Source organism: Leptidea sinapis, chromosome 32 (genome assembly GCF_905404315.1).
Source record: "Leptidea sinapis chromosome 32, ilLepSina1.1, whole genome shotgun sequence".
Taxonomy (NCBI): Eukaryota; Metazoa; Arthropoda; class Insecta; order Lepidoptera; family Pieridae; genus Leptidea; species Leptidea sinapis.
In genome coordinates, this window is record NC_066296.1 from 9,750,287 (window position 1) to 9,772,296 (window position 22,010).

Sequence of the window (22,010 nt, forward strand, 5' to 3'; positions counted from 1 at the left end):
AGAGTCTATAGTCCGACAACTTCGTGCGCGACCGCTCGATGGGTTGACAGAGGGTGGTGGGGACGGGGGTCGGGGTACTCAAAATGCCGCCAGGGAGCGGGCCACAGCAGTCTCATGCATTGCCCTTCCAGGACCTTTGCCGGCCTTTAAGGAAGGAGCATAAAAATAAGATCTACAATAACTTTTTATTTTAATTTCTAGTTATGTCCCAACAGTTATATCTATACAATTTGTTATATCTTTAAAGTGATAACCCTCACTTCTGGGATTAATTACACAATAAAATTTTATCAACGATACGTCACTTGAACGGTTGGGTCAGTTGGAAAGAGGTCGCGAGTTCAAGTTCCGCATCGTTCATTAAATTTTATTTTCAGTTTTGTTTGTGTATATATATATAACAAGAAGATGAATAAAATAATATTAGATAATATTTTATACGTCTAGTTAGATTACGACAGCAGCTGTGAATAAGTCAAAAAAAATACTAGCAAAATGTTAACCTCTATATTCTGCAACGCACGCACACTAAAACAAAGTGCACACTTAAAATAATCTTGGCCTGTTGTCATGCCTAGCAGCAAAAGGTAGACAATTAATTATCTAATAAAATAAATGATTTCACTATAAGAAGGTTACAGAGTTCCTCATTTAATTTGACTCTAATTTTGACCACTTTTCAATAATGAGATTCCACACGAAGCATAATATTTGAATAATAATTAGTAGAAGTCTCCTAAAACATTATTTTGTTACTATTTTGAACAGACACAAACCTGTAATTACGTCTATATTTTATCCAGTATCCTGTTCCATTGTTACGAACTTGTGTTTTTCAGAATTTATAAATAAAATAAAAGTTAAAAAACTTTTCGGGTTCATAAATCTCCGAGGTCGTGGCATAATATTTATGACTAGAGGAGTTATGTTTTGTGATGGACAGAAAATTATTACAACGAAAACTCCATTTTGTAATATTAGCAGAATATTACTGAATTCAATACAACAGTTACTACTACAATAATTATGAAGCATGCATAACAATAATTGGAATATTTTGATTAAGATTCCTGAAAACAAAATGTTCTACCATTTAATTCGGAATGTTATTAAAGCGTGTATTTCTTAACCGATTTTACGAAAAGATTCAATTAAAACTATTAGCATTAACATGAGGTGTGAAAATTAAATTTTCTCAACTCGTGTGAATAACAATTCAGCTTTTAGCTATCTGCCACGAAACACGCGATTTATTACCTCGTGTGCTGTAGACAATTAAAATAGATTTAATTAGTGGGCTTATGTTTTGTTTAAGGTCTATTGCCATAATGAACTGAATCAGTAGTTAATTTAATATGAAATAATATTATCTTAGCAAAAACCTCATAGCAATTATGCATGAATATTAATTTATACCTATTATTTTTTTATTTGTAATGAAATTAAGTATCGAAACTCGCAAAAGTTCAACGTCTTGTCGTAAATGAGGTAATAGAAATGTTACAAGTTATAAGTGCTTACGGGACGGCTTTTAATTATATATATATTGATAGGTACAGAAAGCGCTATCTGTCTCTCTGAAAGCCAAGTTTGAGGTTTAATTATGACGTTAAAATGGTAATTTTGAAGCACTGTTTAAATTTATCAACACCATTATGATTATGGCCATCGATATAATTAGTTCACAGCACTATCGCATTCGATTCGCGCGATATCTATTGTCTATACATTACATTGCTACGTGCGCTTGCAACGCCCCGGATATTGAGAGAGGTATGGTGTGCAATAAAACAGCAATATAATAAATTAAGAATCTTAGAATGATAGTGATCGCCCTGTTTTTTATTTAATGTAATATTTTGAAGAGTTTTTGCAGTGAGATGTACTCAAATACACCATATTTATACTATAAAGATTTATGGTGGCCAATGATCAACATTAACACTGATTCTTAAAGAAGGTCATAAAACCTATAACGGCAATAATTACCAACGATCTATACGATTATATACGACCCGTTAGCCCAACTTCGAATCAATATCAAATTTTCGCTATAATAAGTCGTAGCAGAATAACATTGCCGACCGGCGAACTGACATCGCGCGTGAGAAACGATTGGCAGTTGACTTGTGTAGAAAAAAATAAATATTTGTGTATTCATTATATTTTTCGATAAATTGAATAAATAAACTAAAACTTATATTAAAACTATACGGAATCCTCAAAAAAAACGTTCAAAAGTAGTAGTGTTGTTTGGTTCAGAAATTGTTGTATAAAATAGCAATGCTCTTGATGTGGCCAATTCTTGTCGACTACGGCTACTGTTGCCTGCACTAGCTGCCCTTGTGTTTAGGGCTGCACAGCAGTGGAACTACAGTCAGGGGATGGGCATGCCCGGAGTGTTTAAATAAAAGGCAAAATAGAAACCACAGCAACACTCCTATAAAGTCTATAGATGGCGCTATGACACGCCAGTCGCCGCTAGATGATCTTGTCGGAGAGGCCAGTCAATGTACCCCACATAGCAGAGATGAGGAATTCAGTGACCTGCGTCGTGAGCTCTCCAAATACATGCTACTGAAGCTACGTGAATTCCGCAGGGATTTTCGAGACTCAATAGAGAGTATGGGCGAGAGAATGAGCGGCCTCAAGCAACGAGTGGAAGTTCTCGAAAAGAGGCTGTTGAGGGGATTGAACTGCGGCAGACCGTTACTCAATTAAAACAACAAATTACCGACCGAGATCAGGAGGCGCTGCTGAGCGACCTCGACATAGCCTTTTTGCCAGAGACACGGTGTCAGTTCTTTTCAGTAAGTTGGCGATCACACTGGATGATGTCGGAGCGGTAAATCCAAGCGGCACAGGTGGTGATGGTACGAATAGATGCTTGCGGCGTGTCGTGGTGCGGCTTGCGCGCCTGCAACTGAAGGATGATATCCTGCATGCTGCTCGTGTGCGCTGGGGCTTCACTACGGCTGACATCGCCTCGGCGGGAGCAGCCATGCGCATCTACATAAATGAGCGGCTCACCAGAAAAAACAGCCTGCTGTTCCATCAGGCACGTGAAGAGTGCCGCAAGAAGCAGTGGCGGTACTCAAGGAGCCGACGAGGTCGTATATACATGAGGAAGGCCGACGGTGAGCAGGTGTACCCCATACGCTCGGACAATGATTTGGGCCGGGTTTGGAACAGGTCCAGTTTGATCCAATAAAATCCGAACTAATGCATATATTTTTTTTAATTATAAGTATCTAGAATATAAAAATAGTTATATAATATTGTGGACTGTTAGTGTAAGAAATAAAAAATGCAACTTAATATAAAATTAGTTATTTACGATTTTTAAACTTATAATATAGCCCTAAAATTTATGTACTTAATATCTTACATACCTACTCAAATAAAATAAATGTTTCGGAAAAATACAAGTAAGTGTTTCAGAATCTCTTCGGAATCGGCGCCATTGTTTATCAATTGAATTGTGTCGCGTATCACTAATTGCCAATTATTAATTGGCAATAACAACACAGTAGGATGTAAACTAATAATATACAGCCAGTTGCTAGGCGTATCGCATAGAACACCATTTTAATTTTAAGCTTGCTGATCCGGCAAACGTTGTTTTGCCATATAAATTATTTTTAGTGTGAGACTGTTTTTTCTGCGACTTTTTAATATGAAAATTTAGCTGGCCTTTCTTCAAGTCTTTTCATATTTCGGTTTACTTAATATAACATAGCTTATGACACTCACAAAAAATGTGGCTTTCTATTGGTAACATAAAATTTTAAAATCGGTCCAGTAGATTCATAGATTATCATTATAAGAAAGATTTTTATTTTTTCGTCAATATTTCAATACCTGCCTGCGATTTGATGAGTCATTCGAACATTGATGGGAACTGCATGAGATTTAAATTAATTACTTCCCCGCCCGCAGTCGTATGACCGCCTGCGCGCCCATCACCGGACTGCACAATAATATCACGCACTCGGTTGTTTATCGTCAAAGTCATAACTTTTCAAATATTTGTCGAAATGATGTAGCGTAAGAGACAAATTTTATCTGCCTTACATACCAGTTTATGACGTGATTCGTTCAGAGGTACCACACTCCAGATACTCATACGGATCTGAAGGCGTTTACGTTTCTACTAATGATTGCATAAGGTATTCCAATGGCATTCCTTGTGGGATAAATCAAGAATTTGTGGTTAGCACGTAGGTTTTCCTCGTATATTTATAAAAGACTTTTAAAAGGCTGTTTTTAATTATTGAATAGAGGTACTTATCCTTTATTCGTAGTGTAGCTTTCGTGACCCTTCTCGTAGATGGAATGGGCTTGGTTGGTTATGCAACAGGATCTCGGTGGTTGGCTATTCATTTTCCGCCGATACGGTCAACTGTTCACTAGTATGAGGTGCCCCATGGATTATAAATAAGCGCACCACACGATCAGTTGCAACCACGGTCAGAGCTTCCACTAACTGCAACGCAACTGCGTAAGCAGTTGCGTTGTGACTAAAGTCCAATTTTCGGCTATGTTGAATGGCTGCCATCATTGCAATCAAGCACGATGAATGTGAAGCTCGCAGGATGAATGTCAAGATCATGAGTGCCATGAACGCAACCGCACCCTTCAATAAAACAATCATGTCTTACTCCTGCAACAATAATAAAACAACACGGTGCACGGGCACGCCCTTTAAGTTATTAAATTTCATATAAGCACTAAGCTCCTCTATCGTAACAAAATTTAAATTTCTCACCGTACACGATGCCGTGACAAGCCACGAGAAGGTACCAAGTATGCGCGTCTATCAGTAAATAAGCATGTACAGGTGGCACCCTGCAGCACCCTACTGCAGCGTCAAGAGCAGATGCCATGACGGAAAAACCAGCACGTGTCGCGCCTCACGATGCTCCATGCATAATTGGATCATAGAAAAACTGCACGCGTATCTCATCGCCTTCGTATATACCACAGGTAGCGTAACGACGTCTCACAGAGGTCCATACTGTACCACAACTCGAGCACGAATGCCTGGAGTTCCGTCGTCGTCGAGTTTTCTTCTCACCCCCTGTGTGAGAGCGGAAGGAGGGTGTCAGGGCGGGGCCCTATACCCTGGCACTTCTTCTCCCAAGACGTTGGGAGAGTCAGTTGGTTAAAGTTGGAGTCGTCGCTACTTGCTTGGGGCACAAAGTTTTTATTTTTTTTTGTTTTTTTTTTCTATTTTTTTTTATTGTTTTTTTTTGTGCCTTAGCTCGTAGCTTAGTCGGTCAGTCTGTCAGTTTTCGAATTTTCCGGGACCTTGTGGAGTTTTCATCCTCCTCTTCATTCACGCAGTCCCTTGAGTATGCCTTCATTTTTCGTCTACCCTCCTCGTCTGGGGGTCTTGCATGTAGCGGGGCAATTCCCACCAGTTGAGGGTGTGACGAGGCGTCTGTTCGCCGGAACATGTCAGTTGTAATCCTTCTTACGAAGGCGATTTTCAATTTTCAAGTCTTTGGAGATTGTTGCGTTTCGTACGTATCGCGGTGCCCCCACTATGGCACGCAACGCGAGGTTTTCTTGTGCTTGCAGGCGATCCCGGTTCCACGCTGTGAGATACGGGTACCAAGCTGCTGCTGCATAGGTCAGTCTGGACCGTATGTATGTTTTGTAAATCATCAATTTGGTTCCTAGTGGCAGCTTGGACCGCAGGATGGGCTGGAGCTTGGCGCGAGCACCCCTCGCCATCCCGATGGTGTTGTCAGTATGCTTCTTGAAGCTGAGTCTCCGGTCAATGGTAACTCCCAGGTATTTGACGTCCGGCCTCCATGGGAGTTTCTCCGACATCAGCTTCAAGGGTGAGGGTAGTTTTGTATTTCCGGTGATGATCGCCTGCGTTTTTGTTACGTTCACAACTAATCGCCATTTCTTCAACCATTCTGGTAGCGCTTCTAGTGTTGGTTGGAGTCTTTTCACTGTAAACTCAGGTCTATAGGAGGATGCGTAGAAAGCTGAATCATCCGCGTATAGTGCTAGCTTAGCCTGCCCAACGACCGGGATATCGTCAGTATACCAGGCATAGCAGTGCGGAGAGAGACAGCTTCCTTGAGGTACTCCGGCTCTCACTGGCCTAACACTCGATTGGCAATCCTCCACACAGACAAGGAATCTTCTGTTTGTGAGAAATGCAGCTAAAATTTTGATTATTTGCACTGGCATCTCAGTTTTGATCATCTTGTACAGCAACCCCTCGTGCCATACGCGATCGAAGGCCTTCTCCATATCTAGCAGTACGGCTGCGACATATTCCTTCTTGTTGTGGCTCACGGCCATCTCGTTTACCATTCGTGTGATTTGCAAGGTGGTGGAGTGTTCCGCTCTAAACCCGAATTGCTCCTCTCTCGGTTTTGTGTATGGCGTCACATGTTTCAGTAAGACTCTCTCGAACAGTTTGGAGAGAGTGCTTAGTAATGTGATGGGTCTGTAACTTTCCGGTTTGCGGGCGTCCTTCCCTGGTTTTAGAAGCATCACCACCTTGCCTGTTTTCCAGGCGTCTGGAAAATGGCCGGAGCGGAATATGCCGTTAAAGATGCGAGTGAGCGCGACCACACTCTTCCCTGGCATGTTCCTCAGTGCTTCATTGGTAATGTGGTCCAGACCAGGTGCTTTTCTTGTAGGTAGGCGTTTGATAAGCCTCGACACCTGGCCTGGAGTCACGAATAGCTGGTCTTGGTCGTTTGTGGTCTCTCTTCCTGCTAGATATGCCTCCACAAGATCCTCCACCCTTCTGGTGTGCTGGGGATCCAACTCTGGATTTGGTGCGAACTGTCGCTCCAGACTGTCGGCCAGGATTTCCGCCCTGTCTGCCGCTGCGAACTTCAGAAGGCCTTCGCGGTCCAAAAGTGGTTGGACTGGTTTGGGGCTGCTGGAGAGCTGTTTGCATAGCTTGTGGACTGAGGGTACTTCGTCATTTATTTTTAAAATGTGACTTTCCCACCCCTCGGCTGCGTACTCGTCCAAAGCTATGCGTACTTGCTCTATGAGATGGTTGAGGCGACGTTTGATTGTAGGACATCTTGTGTTTTGCCACAGTTTCCTTGTCTCTCTCTTATCGTTTATTAGTATCCGTATCTTCGCCGGGAGCTGTTCTTGCTTTTTCCCCGGCTTAGAGGTGCGCGTTGCTGAGTTGAGAGAGAGCTGGATGGCGTTCGTGAGTGCCTCGGTTTCATTTTCTACGTCTTTGCTTGTAGTTACAGGCCCTGTTGTGCTTCTTATATGCAATTCGTTTCGGAACACTTCCCAGTTGATTTTCCGTCTCGCAGGGGGATGTGAGGAAGTACTGGGAAGGAATTCCAGAGTGAGCAGTACCGGTCTGTGGTCAGAGTCGAGTTCGTGCAGTACGCTCAATTCTGGAATTGCGGTGTCGAGTCCTTTGTGTAGTACCAGGTCGATCACGTCACCGCTTCCATCAGGCATATAGTGGGTCCACGATGTAGGGCCTGCGACTTCATATCGCTCCTCAACCATCTCCTTGTACAGAATGCGCCCCGTCGTGCATATCTTGCTTGAGTGCCAGGCGGTGTGTTTGGAATTAAGGTCGCCTGCCACTATCGTTGGAATGTTCCCGTCGAATAATGACCTTAACTCCATCTTATCTACGCTTGTTCCGGGTGGCCTGTAAATTGAATGAATACGCATTATTTTACCCGCCACGTTGATAAGAATTCCCAATGCTTGGAATGTTCCGTATTCTGTGGCGGGTATCAACTGGTGTATCACCCTCCGTTGCACTAATACTGCTAGTCCTCGGTACACCTGTCCCGACGGCGATACCTCATCTTTTCTATATATGTGATAGTTAGGTATTTTAAATTTATCACTAGGCCGCAGGTGTGTTTCGCTGACAAGCAGTATGTCAGCTCGATAATCTTGTAAAAATGCATTCACCTCTGAGGGTACTTGCGTTCCAGTATATTATTTTTAGTTTACCCTCCATTTTTATTTCATTCAATCAGCTGGCTCAAGCTCTTAAGGGTGTTCCTGTCCTCGTCTGTTAGCGACTGGAGCATTGACATTGACGTTCTGCCCCATCTCCGCCGATTTTGCTGATAACTCTGCGTTTGGTTTTGACTTTATCTTTTTGCCTCGCTTCTTCTTATCAACTGAGCCGCCGTATGGATTTGCTGGGGCCATTAGGGAAGTCGGAGCCGTTTCTTCCACCGTCGATAGCACGGTCAGTACAGTGCCCTTTCTCCCCCGAGGTTGACTTGTTTCGGGTACCGTACCGCCGTGCTTGTTTTTCATCTCTTTCACAAATACCGGGCAGGCTTTATAGTTTGCCGGGTGCGGTCCGCCACAGTTCCTGCACGTGGCGGCCTCGTCCTTTGGGCGAGGGCATTCGATGGCCCTGTGAGGCTCTCCACAGCGCACACACGCCTGCTGTCGGTGGCAGTTGTGGGAGCTGTGGCGAAACTTTTGGCATCTTGCCTCGCCAAGCTTCAATGGTGATCCCCAGCATATTTAATAATTCAGTCACCCCGTATATTTTGTGTCTTTCTAAGTGACACGTAAAATATACTGCCGGGACGTCCTTGTCTGCCTTTTATGTTCTTAATATGCTCAACGTCAAACTGCTTTGCATTTAAGGCTTCAGTGATCTCTTCGGTAGAAGTCTCCGTTGGCAGCCCTCGGATCGCCACCTTTACACTTCTCTCTTCGGGTGGTGAGTATGAATGCCACTCCAGCCCTGTCTCTTTCTCGAGATCCGAGAAATAGGCCTGCAGCATTCTGTACTCATTCTCGTCGTCCGGCAGGAATCGGAATCCGTTTTTATACGGGCGGCCGTTTGGCGGTCGATTCAGTATTCCCGCCAGTATCTTGAAGTGGCTAGACCAGTTTTCCAGCCTTTCGATCACTACTGGCGGGTACCGAGGCTTCTTGGGTTGCGTTTCTGAAGCGGGTGGCGTAGGAAGCGCAGCGTTGGGCTGCGATGGGCGGGTTGCGGCTATCGGTGCTTGCCCGGCGCCCTTGGATGGCGCAAGTCTGGCGACATTGAGCGGTGCCGGACGAGCGGCGCTTGGCGGCGCTGGACGGGCAACGTAGGGTTGCGTGGGGCGTGCAGCGGTCGCCTTGGCGAAAGTCACCCTCTGCGGTTTCGGTGTTTCTGTGTGCGGTCGAGACGAAACCGGAGACACGTCGGTTTTTGTCTGCTTCCCGCGGGTTGGCTGCGCTGGTGATGTCGAGCGTCGCAGAGGTCGCTTGCGAGACGTTTGGTTGTTGTCGTCGATTATTTGCATCGGCGACGTTTTGGCAGCTACTGGCGGCAGTGTAAGGATAGACTTCTGCGCGAACTCAAGTGCGACCTGGTCGTCTACTAAAAGCTCCGTACCTTCTTGTTCGGCCTTCTGGATGCGCAGATACATGGCCATCCACCTCAGTTAGCATTAACTGAGAGAGCGTGAGGATATCACGCTCATAAAGTGCTGTCGGCGATAATTGGTGCGGTATGGCGTTCTCGGCGCGGATGTCAGCGGCGGGTGTGCTAGGGGGGGGCACTTTTTGTAAAGTACCCTCAACATTGATTTGCGTCTTCATGACTTCCTCATCTTCTGTTGTTAGGCCTTGTGACGGGCCAGGTGGTGGTTCCTCGAGAGGATCCATCGTAGCTTCTTCTTTCGACGTATGCGTGTGACCTTGGGGGCCTAACCATGCGTGATGTTAGGTCCGGCTTCGGCTTGCGCAGACACTCCCCTCCGTTGCCTCAACAACGGGTGCTTCTATGCAGAGATTTTCTCAGAAAACTTGAACACAAAAGCGATTCGCGACTTAACAATAGGTCCGTACACTATGCGAGCATTCGTGACATTCCTGGAGTTCCGACACTCGCGTGGCCGTATTTATAGGGATCGGCTCACGCGCACGTGTTTTCGATTAATGCCTTTTAACAATAATTTTCTATCACAATGTAATCAAACGATGATTTATGATTTAATTTTAGAGTAAAATTATAGTCTTATTATTCTCGTTTTTATAATAGGTGTGTAACTCCTACGGGCTTGGCTCACATGAATAGCAGATTACAGATTTTTCTTACTTCTTGACACTTATCATTATATTTTGAATAGGTCTTTCGCATTTATAATATTTACAGTGATCACAATGTTTATGTTACCACTAAAATACATTTTATTACCTATGTTTAACGGCAAAGTATTCGCCTAATTTTATTTATTTTAAATAGAGTGATTTAAGTATAATCTGTGTGGTAGCAACGTTTAATCAATATATTCCGAAGGAGACAGTAACAATTATTGTTTTGATATGTAAGAGGTGAGAGAGGACAGGCGCACAATATAATATCGTATAGATGAGTGAAAGAGAGAAGAACATCTCTAACGGAGAGACAGCAAGATAGACGACGCACACATTGACAAATATAATTGGTCACGCGTTAAAATAAGGGACGAGACGAGCAGGACGTTCAGCTGATGGTAGTTGATACGCCCTACCAATGGGTATTGCAATGGCAATGCAGTGCGCTCAGGATTCTTGAAAAACCCAAAAATTCTGAGCGGCACTAAAATTGCGCTTGTCATCTTGAGACATTAGATATTAAGTCTCATTTGCCCAGTAATTTAACTAGCTACGGCGCCCTTCAGAGCGAAACACAGTAATGTTTACACATTACTGCTTCACGGCTGAAATATGCGCCGCTGTGGTACCCATAATCTAGCCGGCTTTCTGTGCAAAAGAGCCACCCACTGTTAAAATTGTGTGTGTGTTGGTTTATAACAAAAACAGATCCGGTCGTCCACATGGTATTCGTTCGAAATGGTGATCAAAGCAGGGATGGAAACAATTCGATGAAATCCTGTTGAAAACAACTCAATGTATCTCGGAAAATTCAATACATAGAACCATATCACGAAAGTGAAAGTGAAAGATGATTTAAATGAATATTAGAGACGCATTATATAACTGGTTATTTAAAAACAAATAGGGTAGTTAAATCAAAACAACTTCTTAAACGCTACGCAAGGGAGGTCACAGCTGCTAACTTTTACTCGCTAACGAGAAAATTTTTAGTATAGAGCAACATTTTAACAAGCGAAGTGACCGAGTTTATACTCACAGATCTATATTTAGTCTGGCCATAAATACTGTTACAATTAAAAATAAACAAAATATTACATTTGAATTTGGAATCTGTCATCTTTATATGATTGTTCATTGTTTTCTCATTTTAGTGCCAATACATTGTACAATATTTTGCGATATTAAAATGGAGTGGGGTAATAAAGAGAATTGAATTGCATTACACAAAGTAGATATGGAGCCAAATTCAAGTTTTGAAACTCTCCATACGCATGGTATTAGTTAAATGTACCGGGTATATAGTATGTGTATCAAGCTATTAATAATTACAATGGGAACTCCTCTGTTTGTGACGGGAAAGATCTTGAGCAACATTTTAACAAACAAAGCTCTAAGTAAGCTTCCCAAATAGTCCACATAGTGCAACGTGGGCACTATTCGACTTCAGTGATTATTTGGTAGGGTATTCTATGAAGAAGTTACTGAGCCATACTCTTGTCAAAAAGGTATCAAAATATCGGTACAAGTGTATCAAGATACCATTCTTGAGAATGTAGAGAAGACCTTTAACAACACCATGTTCAATATCTAAGAATCGTCCCTCCAGCAAGACTCAGCGCCAAAAAAGCTCGGTCTACGCAGTCTTGTTTAAAAACGAACGTTTCGGACTTCACCAGAGCTGAAGAAGACTGGTCGTCGTCTAGTACCAATCTTAATCCGTTGGATTATGATTTTTGGTCAGTTTTAGAGAGCACGGCTTGCTCTAAACGCCATTATTAGTGGGAGGGTTCTTTGCACCGGATACCGACTAGATTATGAGTACCACAACGGCACCTATTTCTACCGTGAAGCAGTAATGTGTAAACATTATTGTATTTCGGTCTGAGGGGCGCCATAGCTAGTGAAATTACTGGGCAAATGAGACTTGACATCTTATGTCTCAAGGTGACGAGCACAATGTAGTGCCGATCAGGATTTTTAGGTTTTTCAATCATCTTGAGCGGCACTGCATTTTAATGGGCAGGGTGTATCAATTACCGTCAGCTGAACGTCCTGCTCGTCTAGTCCCTTATTTTCAAAAAAAAAAATCATTTGGAGGCCATAAAGCAATCCGTACGATTGGCAGTTGGATTACGATTTATGGTCAGTTTAAGAGAGTACTGCTTGTTCTAAACGCCATGAACATTTGGAGTCCCTAAAACAATCCGTACGATAGGCAGTGAAGAATTTTCCCATGGAAAGACTGCATGCTTCTATTGATATCTGGCCTCAATTTTTAACGGACTGTATGAAATAATCTTTTTGTAATTTAAATTGGTTTTACATTTATTTATATTAAACTGTAAAAGTAATGTGTTATTTACAACAGAATTTTTTTTTCTTTGTTTTAGTATATTTTATGGCAAGACTAGGTATTTAAATTACAATAAATATAGTATGGAAAAATTCGTTAAAGTAATATACACCAGAAATAATAATAAATAGCAATGTTAGGATTTGTTTAAATATGAAACGAAACAATCGAGCTAAGTAAGGGGTATTTCAGGTAGGAAGTTGTTTTAAAACTTAATTCGTTGCGTGAAAAGGGTAGAAATCTTTTCACGTTATTTATTGCCCACTGGGAACTAAGGGATCGTGTCCCAAATACATTTGTGGTGAAGTTACCAAATCAGATAATAATATGATTTATTTGTGAAATGAGTTCAACAGTTGTAGTACTAAACTGTATGTGAATTGCTCAACGGATCGGTAACTTTTGCTCTTAATAGTGATTTTCATTATTATAACACTAGAAATAAGGGATTGCTTGTAACTAATTCTAGTAGGCTTCATAAGATACATGATAGCTTTAAGGGTAAATGTATACACTTTTATAATAAAGTCCCAGCCACTGTTCAGGCATTATCTATAAATAAATTTAAACGTTTTATAACAAAATGGCTCTGTCGTAAATCCTGGGACTAGATTATGATTTTTTATAGCGATAGAAATGACTGTACAATATTGTATATTTTTATTGAAAAGTGCGCAAAAAAAGAATGCTGGAGAACTTCTTGCGCCGCTTCTTCTCTCTTAGAGCGCCATTTGTTTCCGAAGCGGTAGTAGTATCTATATTAGAAATCACATCAAAAAGACTTCTAAAGAAATCAATTTTGAGAAAATAAATAGCTTTTATGCATTTAACTATTACAAGCGAAGCACTAATAGTTTTATTCGTTTCACAGATAAATGGAGATGGAGCAATCAAAACAACTTGAGGTTGTGTTTTATTTATGTGATCGTGGTGGCATGTAGCGACACGTACATCTTTGTGTGTGTACTGTTGCTATAAGTTACTCAATATGTTTTCGAACGAATAGTATTTGGACAGCATAGTGGTCACCAAACATAATCATAATAATAAAGTTAATTTTTGTAAAATATACAAAAATATTTTATTTCATTTCACACAGCGCCATATCGTAGTCTCGTTATTAGTTACATACTTAGTAATAATTTCTTAAACAAATAAGTGACTTTTAAGATTAATCTCGCCTTCTTTCGGGAGGCGCAGGATGTACGAATTGTTACCTGTACATAATGTTGTTGTAAGCATTTTCATTTTCATTTGCCGCGATTCATAAACGCGTGCATTTAATTTTCCTAATGAAATAAAGTTAGTTATCATTCATCACTTAATAGGAATTGTTTTATTTGTCATAACTCATCGTTCCACTTTATCATTAATCATTTTATACCAAATGTATGGAAGGTTTAAGCATTAGCCCCTACATAAAGGCAATTAAAATAAATAATAACATAGATGTTAAAATGAGGTGTTAACCACCTCATAGAAAATAATAAATCTGAAGTAACAAAATGAAAATAATACGTTCGTCAAACCTAAAATATTCTAAGATAATAAAGAAACTGACGAATTGTTTCGTAATTTTGTTATTCGTTTTCCAAATCAAATCAAATGAACACTTTAAACTCAATTAGACTTGCAAAACACCCCGCTAAAGGCCGCTAAAAACACGGAAATATCTTCATTGTATTAGAAATTGCTTTCAAAATAAACGATTTCGCCGGCCCCTATTTTATATTCTTTACAATGTCGTTTATTACACAGTTTTTTTTTTTTTCATTATTGTTTGAATTCTGTTAAGAGTAACAAAAACCTTAAATGATTATTTAATGGTCTTCTCATTGCAATCGCATATTAAGTGTTTTTGGTAACTGTGACAAATTAAACTTATCTAAGTTAAGCTATTTAATATTGAAATTGACTAACTTGAGAAAAGCTTAGGTTAATATTTAAATTTTATATATATTATTATGATAATGTAAGGAAAGTTTTTTAATAAAATCTAGTGTATGTACATTATTAGTATCACTATTTAATTCTATAAAAGTAACAATTGGTTAGAGTGAGAGAGGAGGAGCCTGTCTACTGGTGCCGTATGTGAGAGAAAGGGAAGCCAGACACACTGACGCCGTAACGCGTTACGTTACGAAGCGGTTTAAGCTCCCATTAGAAGTTATCTCTTCAAAAACGTCACGAATGAACGTAGTGAACAACAATCGATTAAATAACTTTAACCATCGTTGGTGTTGAATCTCACCACGGTATCCGTCACCGTCAGATGATCACACACCGTCAGGTGATCACATACCGTCAGGTGATCATACAACGTCAGGTGATCACACACCGTCAGATGATCTATGTACTCAAATCAAATCAAAAACAGGTTTCTTTTCAGTTATTTTAATATTGACACTAGGATCTTTCTTGAAAATATTATCTATTTAGCAGACTTCTATTCAACTAGAATTATTTTATATATTCAAACATACAATATTTATCTATCATTGACTAAGCGATTATAAGCAAACTCGACATACTGTTTGAGAACTCATAAATCATTTAAATGAGCTGTGAAATTATTGCGACAACTGAATTAATGCATCATTTAAATGAATAATTGATTACAAGCACTGTGTGATTGGTTGTTTTCATTTATATCTGCTAGAATAACCTGTCGAATTCTCGGAATGTAACGTATTCATGTAACGACTGAACCGAAACTGGATCATTTACTTCGTGCGGAATATGCGGACATATAAAAGAAATAATAATAATAATCCTTTATTTATTCCAACCATTTTCACATACATATTATCTTAAGACTACGCGTATATTGATTCTGGGTGTCCCTCCATTGACTCCTCCTCCTCCAGGTTACTCCATGTATCCCTCTTCAGGAAAAGAATGGAGAGATAAAGTCTCTCCATTCTTTTCCTACCGTTTTTTTTTATTATTTCATCAACCCATCTGTTTTAGGCATCCTGTTTTCCTTTTGCCTGATGGTCCTTCCCATTGTCATTCCATCTTTTGTCCGTGAATCTCGCAACATGACCTGCCCATTGCAACTTTTGTGTTACAGCGTACTTAAGAGTATCAACAAGTTTTTCCTAATTGTTTCACTTCTAATCTTTATAATTTTTCTTATTTCCAACAGACTCTAATCCATCGCTTTCTCGCAGGTCGCTAGTTTTGTTTTTATTCGTTATAGTTCCTTGTGGGACGATGCAGAGGGATACTCTAACCGGGAAAAAACGTCCGGAACGTAACTCTCTTCAAGTATGTCGAAGCGTTACTATGCGACAATATCTTGCTGATTGTTATTAATTATATTATATGAATAATTGACAAGTAACAGTTATTGACATTTTGACACATTTTATTTTTTTAGAGCATTGGTAACAAGGCCAAATCAAACCAAAATACATTAAACGAATATTTAAAAATCATATTTAAATAGCTTTATAACTGCAAAATTACATTGACATAAAAGCAAAACAAAATGCCGTTTACAGTACCATTTTGAGGTTATTAAAGATTAACTTCTTTGATCTATACGTTGCACAGCGACACCTAAAAATAAATTCTATTCTATTCTTCCTACTATGGCTCCTGTGGAAGGTATACCACAAGTTTGCCAATGTCACGTTAAGGTAGACCACCAAGCTTAGAGTATTCTTTTACTAATTTTAATGGTATTGATCGGTGCTTAAGATTGAAACAAGTTTTATTTTCTTATACCTGAAACAAATATACATGCTGTTAGGACTATAAGGGACAAACACAATTATAATTACTTAAATTATTTGATATAAGTACTTAGTGCTATTTACAACTTAATCTTATTTATTTCAAATATATTTACACAAAATATATACAAAAGGAGTGAAAACTAGGGAGAGGAGACATTTAAAGGAAGTTGGGCGGGGAATTTCAGGAGGTATAAAATTGTATAAAGAAGGTTGTGTTAAAGGGCAATTGAAGAATAAATGATCCACATTCCCTCATCTAGACCTCATTCACACAAGGAATTGTCCCTAATTCTTATTTTAGCCAAAAATACCGGGGTACAAGCATGATTAAAACGTAAACGACAAATAGTTTAAATCACTGACTTGTTGGGAATTTTAAATTTCGAGAACCAAGGTTTCTGAGGAATTACGGGTTGTAGATCTCCATAAAATTTGCCTTTAGAGTTTTTGGAAACTTGCCAAATGCTGGACCAACTCTCATGCAACTTGGGTTTCAGGATGGTGCGCAAGTCATGGGAGAAAATTTTTGAGTATTGGAGGGAACCTGTTGCAATAGCTGTCTTCGCACAGGCATCTGCATTTTCGTTACCAAGAATGCCTGAATGACCTGGAATCCATGCTAAAACGATGTTAATATTGAGGTCATAGCATTCTTTCAAAGATTCCCTTATTTTAAATATAATTGGAAAATTACTTTTAGACCTAAATGGATTTGACAGTATTGATTGAAGGCAACTTTTGGAGTCTGAAAGAATAATAGAATTGTTCATGCCATGAGTCTTAACAAATAAAATTGCTTCAAGAATGGCAATTGATTCCCCAGTGAAAACAGAAGTGATAGATGGGCAGCTGTAACTGAGTATAATTCTTGTTGAAGGAATCCATGCTGCAGCACCAACAGGGCTCATGTCTGTTTTTGAAGCATCAGTGTAGATTTTATGCCAATTTTGAAAATCAGAGTACATTATCTGAGAAAAAGTTTTATTGGCTTCTATGGAAAACTTATCTATACCTAAGTTTAAAATTACAAATGGTTGGAAAGTGAGTGCACTAAAAGGCATAGTAAATAGAGGCAATTTAGAATATTGGAAGAGGGGGTAAGAGAGGTGAGAGAATAATAAGTAACTGTGGAGAATGCAGGGTCTTTTGTCTTCAGGAATATTATTATTATTGTATAAAGCAAATAGTTGGTCTAATTTTGGAAGCAAGGGATGTCCACAACATTCAGATAATTTGAGAAAAAATTTATTGGAAAGAAATTGACGGCGAAGTGAAAGGGGAGGTTCCACACACTCTACTTGCATGGCATTAATCGGGCTAGATTTCATGGCTCCTAATATTATGCGTAAGCATTTAGCCTGAATTTTGTCCAGTTTATTCAGACCTGCTTTATTTCCTGGGATCAAGAACATAGTGCCGTAATCCATGTGGCTGCGAATGATTGCATTGTACAATAATTTTTGGGTGAAGGGGTGAGCTCCCCACCAGACACCAGATACAGAGCGCAGGATATTAATGTTTGTCTCACATTTCTGTGAGACATAATCAAAATGCTTTATGCCTGATAATTTTTGATCTAACCAAATCCCTAGAAATTTAACATTGGTAACAACAGGTAACTCAACATTATAAATTTTAATTTTAATGTGAGGAAAAAGTCTTTTATTTGTAAATAACACTACTTTGCTTTTAGCAGTTGATAGTGACAACCCATGTTGCATTAAATAATCAGCAAGATATTCAAGTGCACAATTTAACTGATTGGATGAATCCTGTATGGACTTGTTGGAAGAATACAGAACAATATCATCTGCATATTGCAGTATTTGGCAGAAGGGGGATACAGAGCTATTGAGGTCATATGTATACAGATTGTAGAGAAGGGGACTAAGGACTGAGCCTTGAGGTAAGCCTTTCCAAACTGACTTAGGAGGGAGGTAAGAGGATGGACCTTTGATAGTGATTGTCCTTTCCATTAACATGTTACATATGAAACGAGATAGATTCACGGGGATACTCAGCTGGTTGAGTTTACTCCTGAGTAGAGGAAGTGATACGTTATCATATGCAGATTCTATGTCAAGGAAAACTCCCAAAAGGTGTTCTTTACTGAGGAGTGCTATTCTTATGTCAGTTGTAAGGATACATAAGCTATCTAGGCAACTCTTGTCCTTTCTGAAACCATATTGAGAGTTGGAAAGGAGATTATTGTTTTCAACAAACCACTCAAGTCTGTGTTTTATCATGATTTCAGAAACTTTTGCAAGAGTAGAAGAGAGGGCAATTGGTCTATAACTTGTGGCTTCAGATGGATTCTGACCAGGTTTAAGAATTGGTATTATTACCTGATTTTTCCAGGGTGGAGGGATGACCCCAAAATCAAAAAGGTTATTTATAATATCTAGGTAATATTTCTTGGATGTAGTTGATGAGTTTTTGATGAAAGAATAGGGGATTCCATCTGCGCCAGGAGCAGAATCAGCTAGACCGTCTAAAGCGAGAAGGAGTTCAGAAAAAGAGAAAGGAGACTCTAAACTATGAGTAGAGGGCTTGGAGGGGATGGAAAATAGTCCATGTTTGGAGCTGAAGGGGGGGACATTCTATCTGAAAAGTATTCCAGCCATAAAGATGAATCCACACTTAAATCATGCTCTTGAGCACAAAATGAACCTTTAAATTTTTAATTTGTTTCCAAACCATTGAGGATGAAGTGCTTGGAGACAAATTTTGGCAAAAGTTAATCCATCCTTGCTTTTTCGTTTTTTTAAATAAATATGTAGCTTTAGCTGCAACTTTTTTATAGTGAATAAAGTTAGAAAGTGACATGTTTCTGTTATAATTTTTTTCCGCTAACTTCCTTTCTTTGGCAGCAGCAGTGCACTCAGCATCCCACCAAGGAGTTGAAATTTTATTTAAAATAGGTTTCTTCAAAGGGAAGTTATTGTCAGCACAAGTAATCATAGCGGTTGTAAATTTCATATAGTTATCTACTACATTAAGATGGTTAGTGACTGGCAACTCTGCAATTTTATATTATTAATTTATATTTAAAGGATGAGGAAGGGTTTTCGGGGGGGATTACTTTGTCAGGGATAGATATGATTATAGGGAAATGGTCACTGCCATAGGAATTTTGTAAAATGTTCCAAGAAAGGAGAGGAGCCAGACATGGAGAACACAAGGTGAGGTCAACTGCACTTTTGGGATTTTGAGAAGGTGAAACCCTGCGGGTAGGAGAGCCATCATTGATAATACACAGATCACACTCATCAAATATGTCTAACAGAGAGAGGGCAAAATAATCACTGTGGCTTGAGCCCCATGAAGTGTGATGAGCATTAAAGTCTCCCATAATTATAATAGGAGGGGGAATAGATGAAATTAAAAAGAGGATATCAGCAATCATGGTTGACTGAGGTTGAGGTACATAGATTGAGACAAGAGAGATGTTCATAACCTTTGCTGGAACAATATTTATACCTGGATGAGGACTAGGAAGGGTAATCGAGGAGAAGGGAAGGGTGCGTCTTATTAATAAGGTGCAACCCGCACCAACACTTTCTGCTCGATCATCTCTAAGGCATGCATAGCCGGGGACCCTGACGTGTGAACCAGGGACCAGCCATGTCTCAGAGATGGCGATGGCAGAAGGAAGGTATTTATTTATGAGATGTGTAAGACTGGGTTTTTTAGGACGTAGGCTTCTGGTGTTTCATTGCAGAATGGACACTGGGGCCATGGTTATTAACTAAGGACAGAATGTGTGAAAGTTGATGGGCAACGTTGGACGGTAAGCTTAGACTGTTATTGTTAGACTGTTATAGAATGATGGACAGGAGAGCCTCCAAGAGGTTATCATCCTGCGCTGATGATGAAAAATTGGATTGATGGGATAGTGCAGAACCATTTGGGAAGGATGAAGGAACATCGGCAATGATAGCCTGAGCAGCACGATCATAAGACTTACTTAAAATGGGTCTGGAGCGTGAAGGGAGTGTTACAGTTACTGTAACTGACAGTAGGAGAAATGGGTGGCTGAGTGGTATGAGCTGGCTGAGAGGAAGAGTTATGGGGTAATGAGGGATTAAGGAGAATTTCAGAGTAAGGCTTTACTGATTTCGGGCAACGGTTTGCTGCCTCCTCATAAGATAAGTTTTCCTGAGACATGATTGCTTTAATGGATTTTGTCTACCATGTTCAGGACAAGCTTTGTTGGTGGCAAAATGTTGACCTGTACAAGAAGAGTCTATACTTGTATAGACTTCTTGAAGCATCTTTATCAGTAACCTCACATGTATCACCAGCATGGGATTGGGCACATTTGAAGCACCTTGGCTTAGATCTACATACTGTTTTTATATGGCCAAAGCGGCAACAGTTCTGGCATTGGATACTAGGGAACAGGTATGTTTCTATGGGGAGGGAATTGTGGAAGAGGAAGATTTTTTCCGGAAGCAATTGGCCTTGAAATGTTAATACAATGGTTTGGGTTGGTACCCAAGTCACTCTACCCTCCTCAATTACTTTCCTATTGAGTCTGCGAGCCTTTAAAATCTTTCCACAACCAGTGGGAAGATCAACCGACTCCACAAACTCATTCATAGACAGGTCCACTGTGACTTGACGAACTATACCCATCTTGGTGATGTTATAGTTGGGAATTGTTGCGGTATATTTATTAGCGGCTAAAAGTGGGTTATCAAGAAAACTGTTGGCATCTTTGGCTGTTTTAAATACTTTTGAAATTTTATTTCTACCTACTTTTTTTATTCCGTCAGGGCAAATATTAGCAATTTTGTGACTGTGGAGAAGCCGGCCGAATTTAATTGGCTTAATAGTGAGACCTGAGGCAGGGTCTTCTTCCGTACGGGAGACGTCTATCAAAAAAGGTCCTTTATCAAATGTTGTATACTGTTTGATACCAATTATTAACGATGGATCACTATATACATTTTGGATAGAGGCAGAAGCCATGTCCGTATCGATAATTGTTTTTTTAGGCGCTGCGTTTCCTGAAGACCTATCTTCTAGCCGTCGTTTCGAGCCGGTGAGAGCAGGAATATCCGGTGAATCCGGAGGTTCCGGAGGAGAGATCTCCATAGTGTAGAAGTTAGTTGCTGTTAGTTAGGTTAGATGTATGATGAACTAATATCTATATTAAAATGTTAAGACCACTCACCAAAATAAATGTATAATAACAGAAAAGAAAACTGCTGCAATCAATTATACAATAGGCTGCAGTACATAAAGCCTTTTTAAAAAAAGTGGTAACTAAAACTCACTCACGCGTGATAGCTACCCGTCAACCAATTTTATCACCTAAAAATAAAAGTTTTCAGAAATTTTCTGACGTTTCTGACATTAATAATTTTTTTTCAAGTTCCTTCATCCATTATAAGAACAGGCAAAGGGTTCAAGCCCATACAGCCGTATTCGTTAATATATAATAATTTATTTCACGATTTTTTTTACAATATTGTTCTTTCTACAAACGTAGAATAGCACGACGATTAAATAATTTTAAGGATTTGTTTTGTAACGCCAAAGAAGTATAACTTCTTGCCTGCATACATAAGTATACATTATTTCAGACAGTGGAATTCAGTGGAAACTGCCCATTTTTTAAGTAAATCAGTAAAATAAATATTTTTATAATAATGATCTTTATTCCTATCTAGTGTCCCACGACACCACACGATTTTTTATTCAGCTTAGACAAGAAAGATCGATACTTCGAAAACTCGAGCTATTTTTGAATACGAGTTCCGACGCGGAACTAACGCGGGAGAAACAGCTCGCAATATCAATGTTGTGTTTGGAGAAGGAAC

General features: G+C 39.7%; 1 protein-coding gene and 1 long non-coding RNA gene across 5 annotated transcripts; one reads left to right on the top strand and one right to left on the bottom strand.

The window, feature by feature from the left end:
* Positions 1–15,230: 15,230 nt before the first annotated feature.
* Positions 15,231–21,529, bottom strand: LOC126974284 (uncharacterized). Of its 3 annotated transcripts, none has more exons than XR_007731498.1 (2): positions 21,469–21,529; positions 15,231–16,171 (listed from the first exon to the last, which is right to left on the bottom strand). XR_007731498.1 is itself a non-coding variant. In XM_050821748.1 (2 exons), the coding sequence occupies exons 1-2, from the start codon at positions 17,607–17,609 to the stop codon at positions 16,120–16,122; spliced, it is 1,116 nt and encodes a 371-aa protein (XP_050677705.1). In that variant the 3' UTR covers positions 15,231–16,119. The 3 variants fall into 3 exon arrangements, 1 of the variants encoding a protein (XP_050677705.1); XR_007731497.1 differs by having other exon boundaries at positions 21,362–21,494; XM_050821748.1 differs by lacking the exon at positions 21,469–21,529 and adding an exon at positions 16,546–17,609.
* LOC126974298 (uncharacterized) lies at positions 17,650–18,731 on the top strand. 2 transcript variants are annotated; one of them, XR_007731499.1, is made up of 3 exons: positions 17,650–17,797; positions 17,876–18,088; positions 18,437–18,731. It is a non-coding gene; the product is annotated as an uncharacterized LOC126974298 (long non-coding RNA). The 2 variants fall into 2 exon arrangements; XR_007731500.1 differs by having other exon boundaries at positions 17,658–17,797; positions 17,879–18,088.
* Positions 21,530–22,010: the final 481 nt, after the last annotated feature.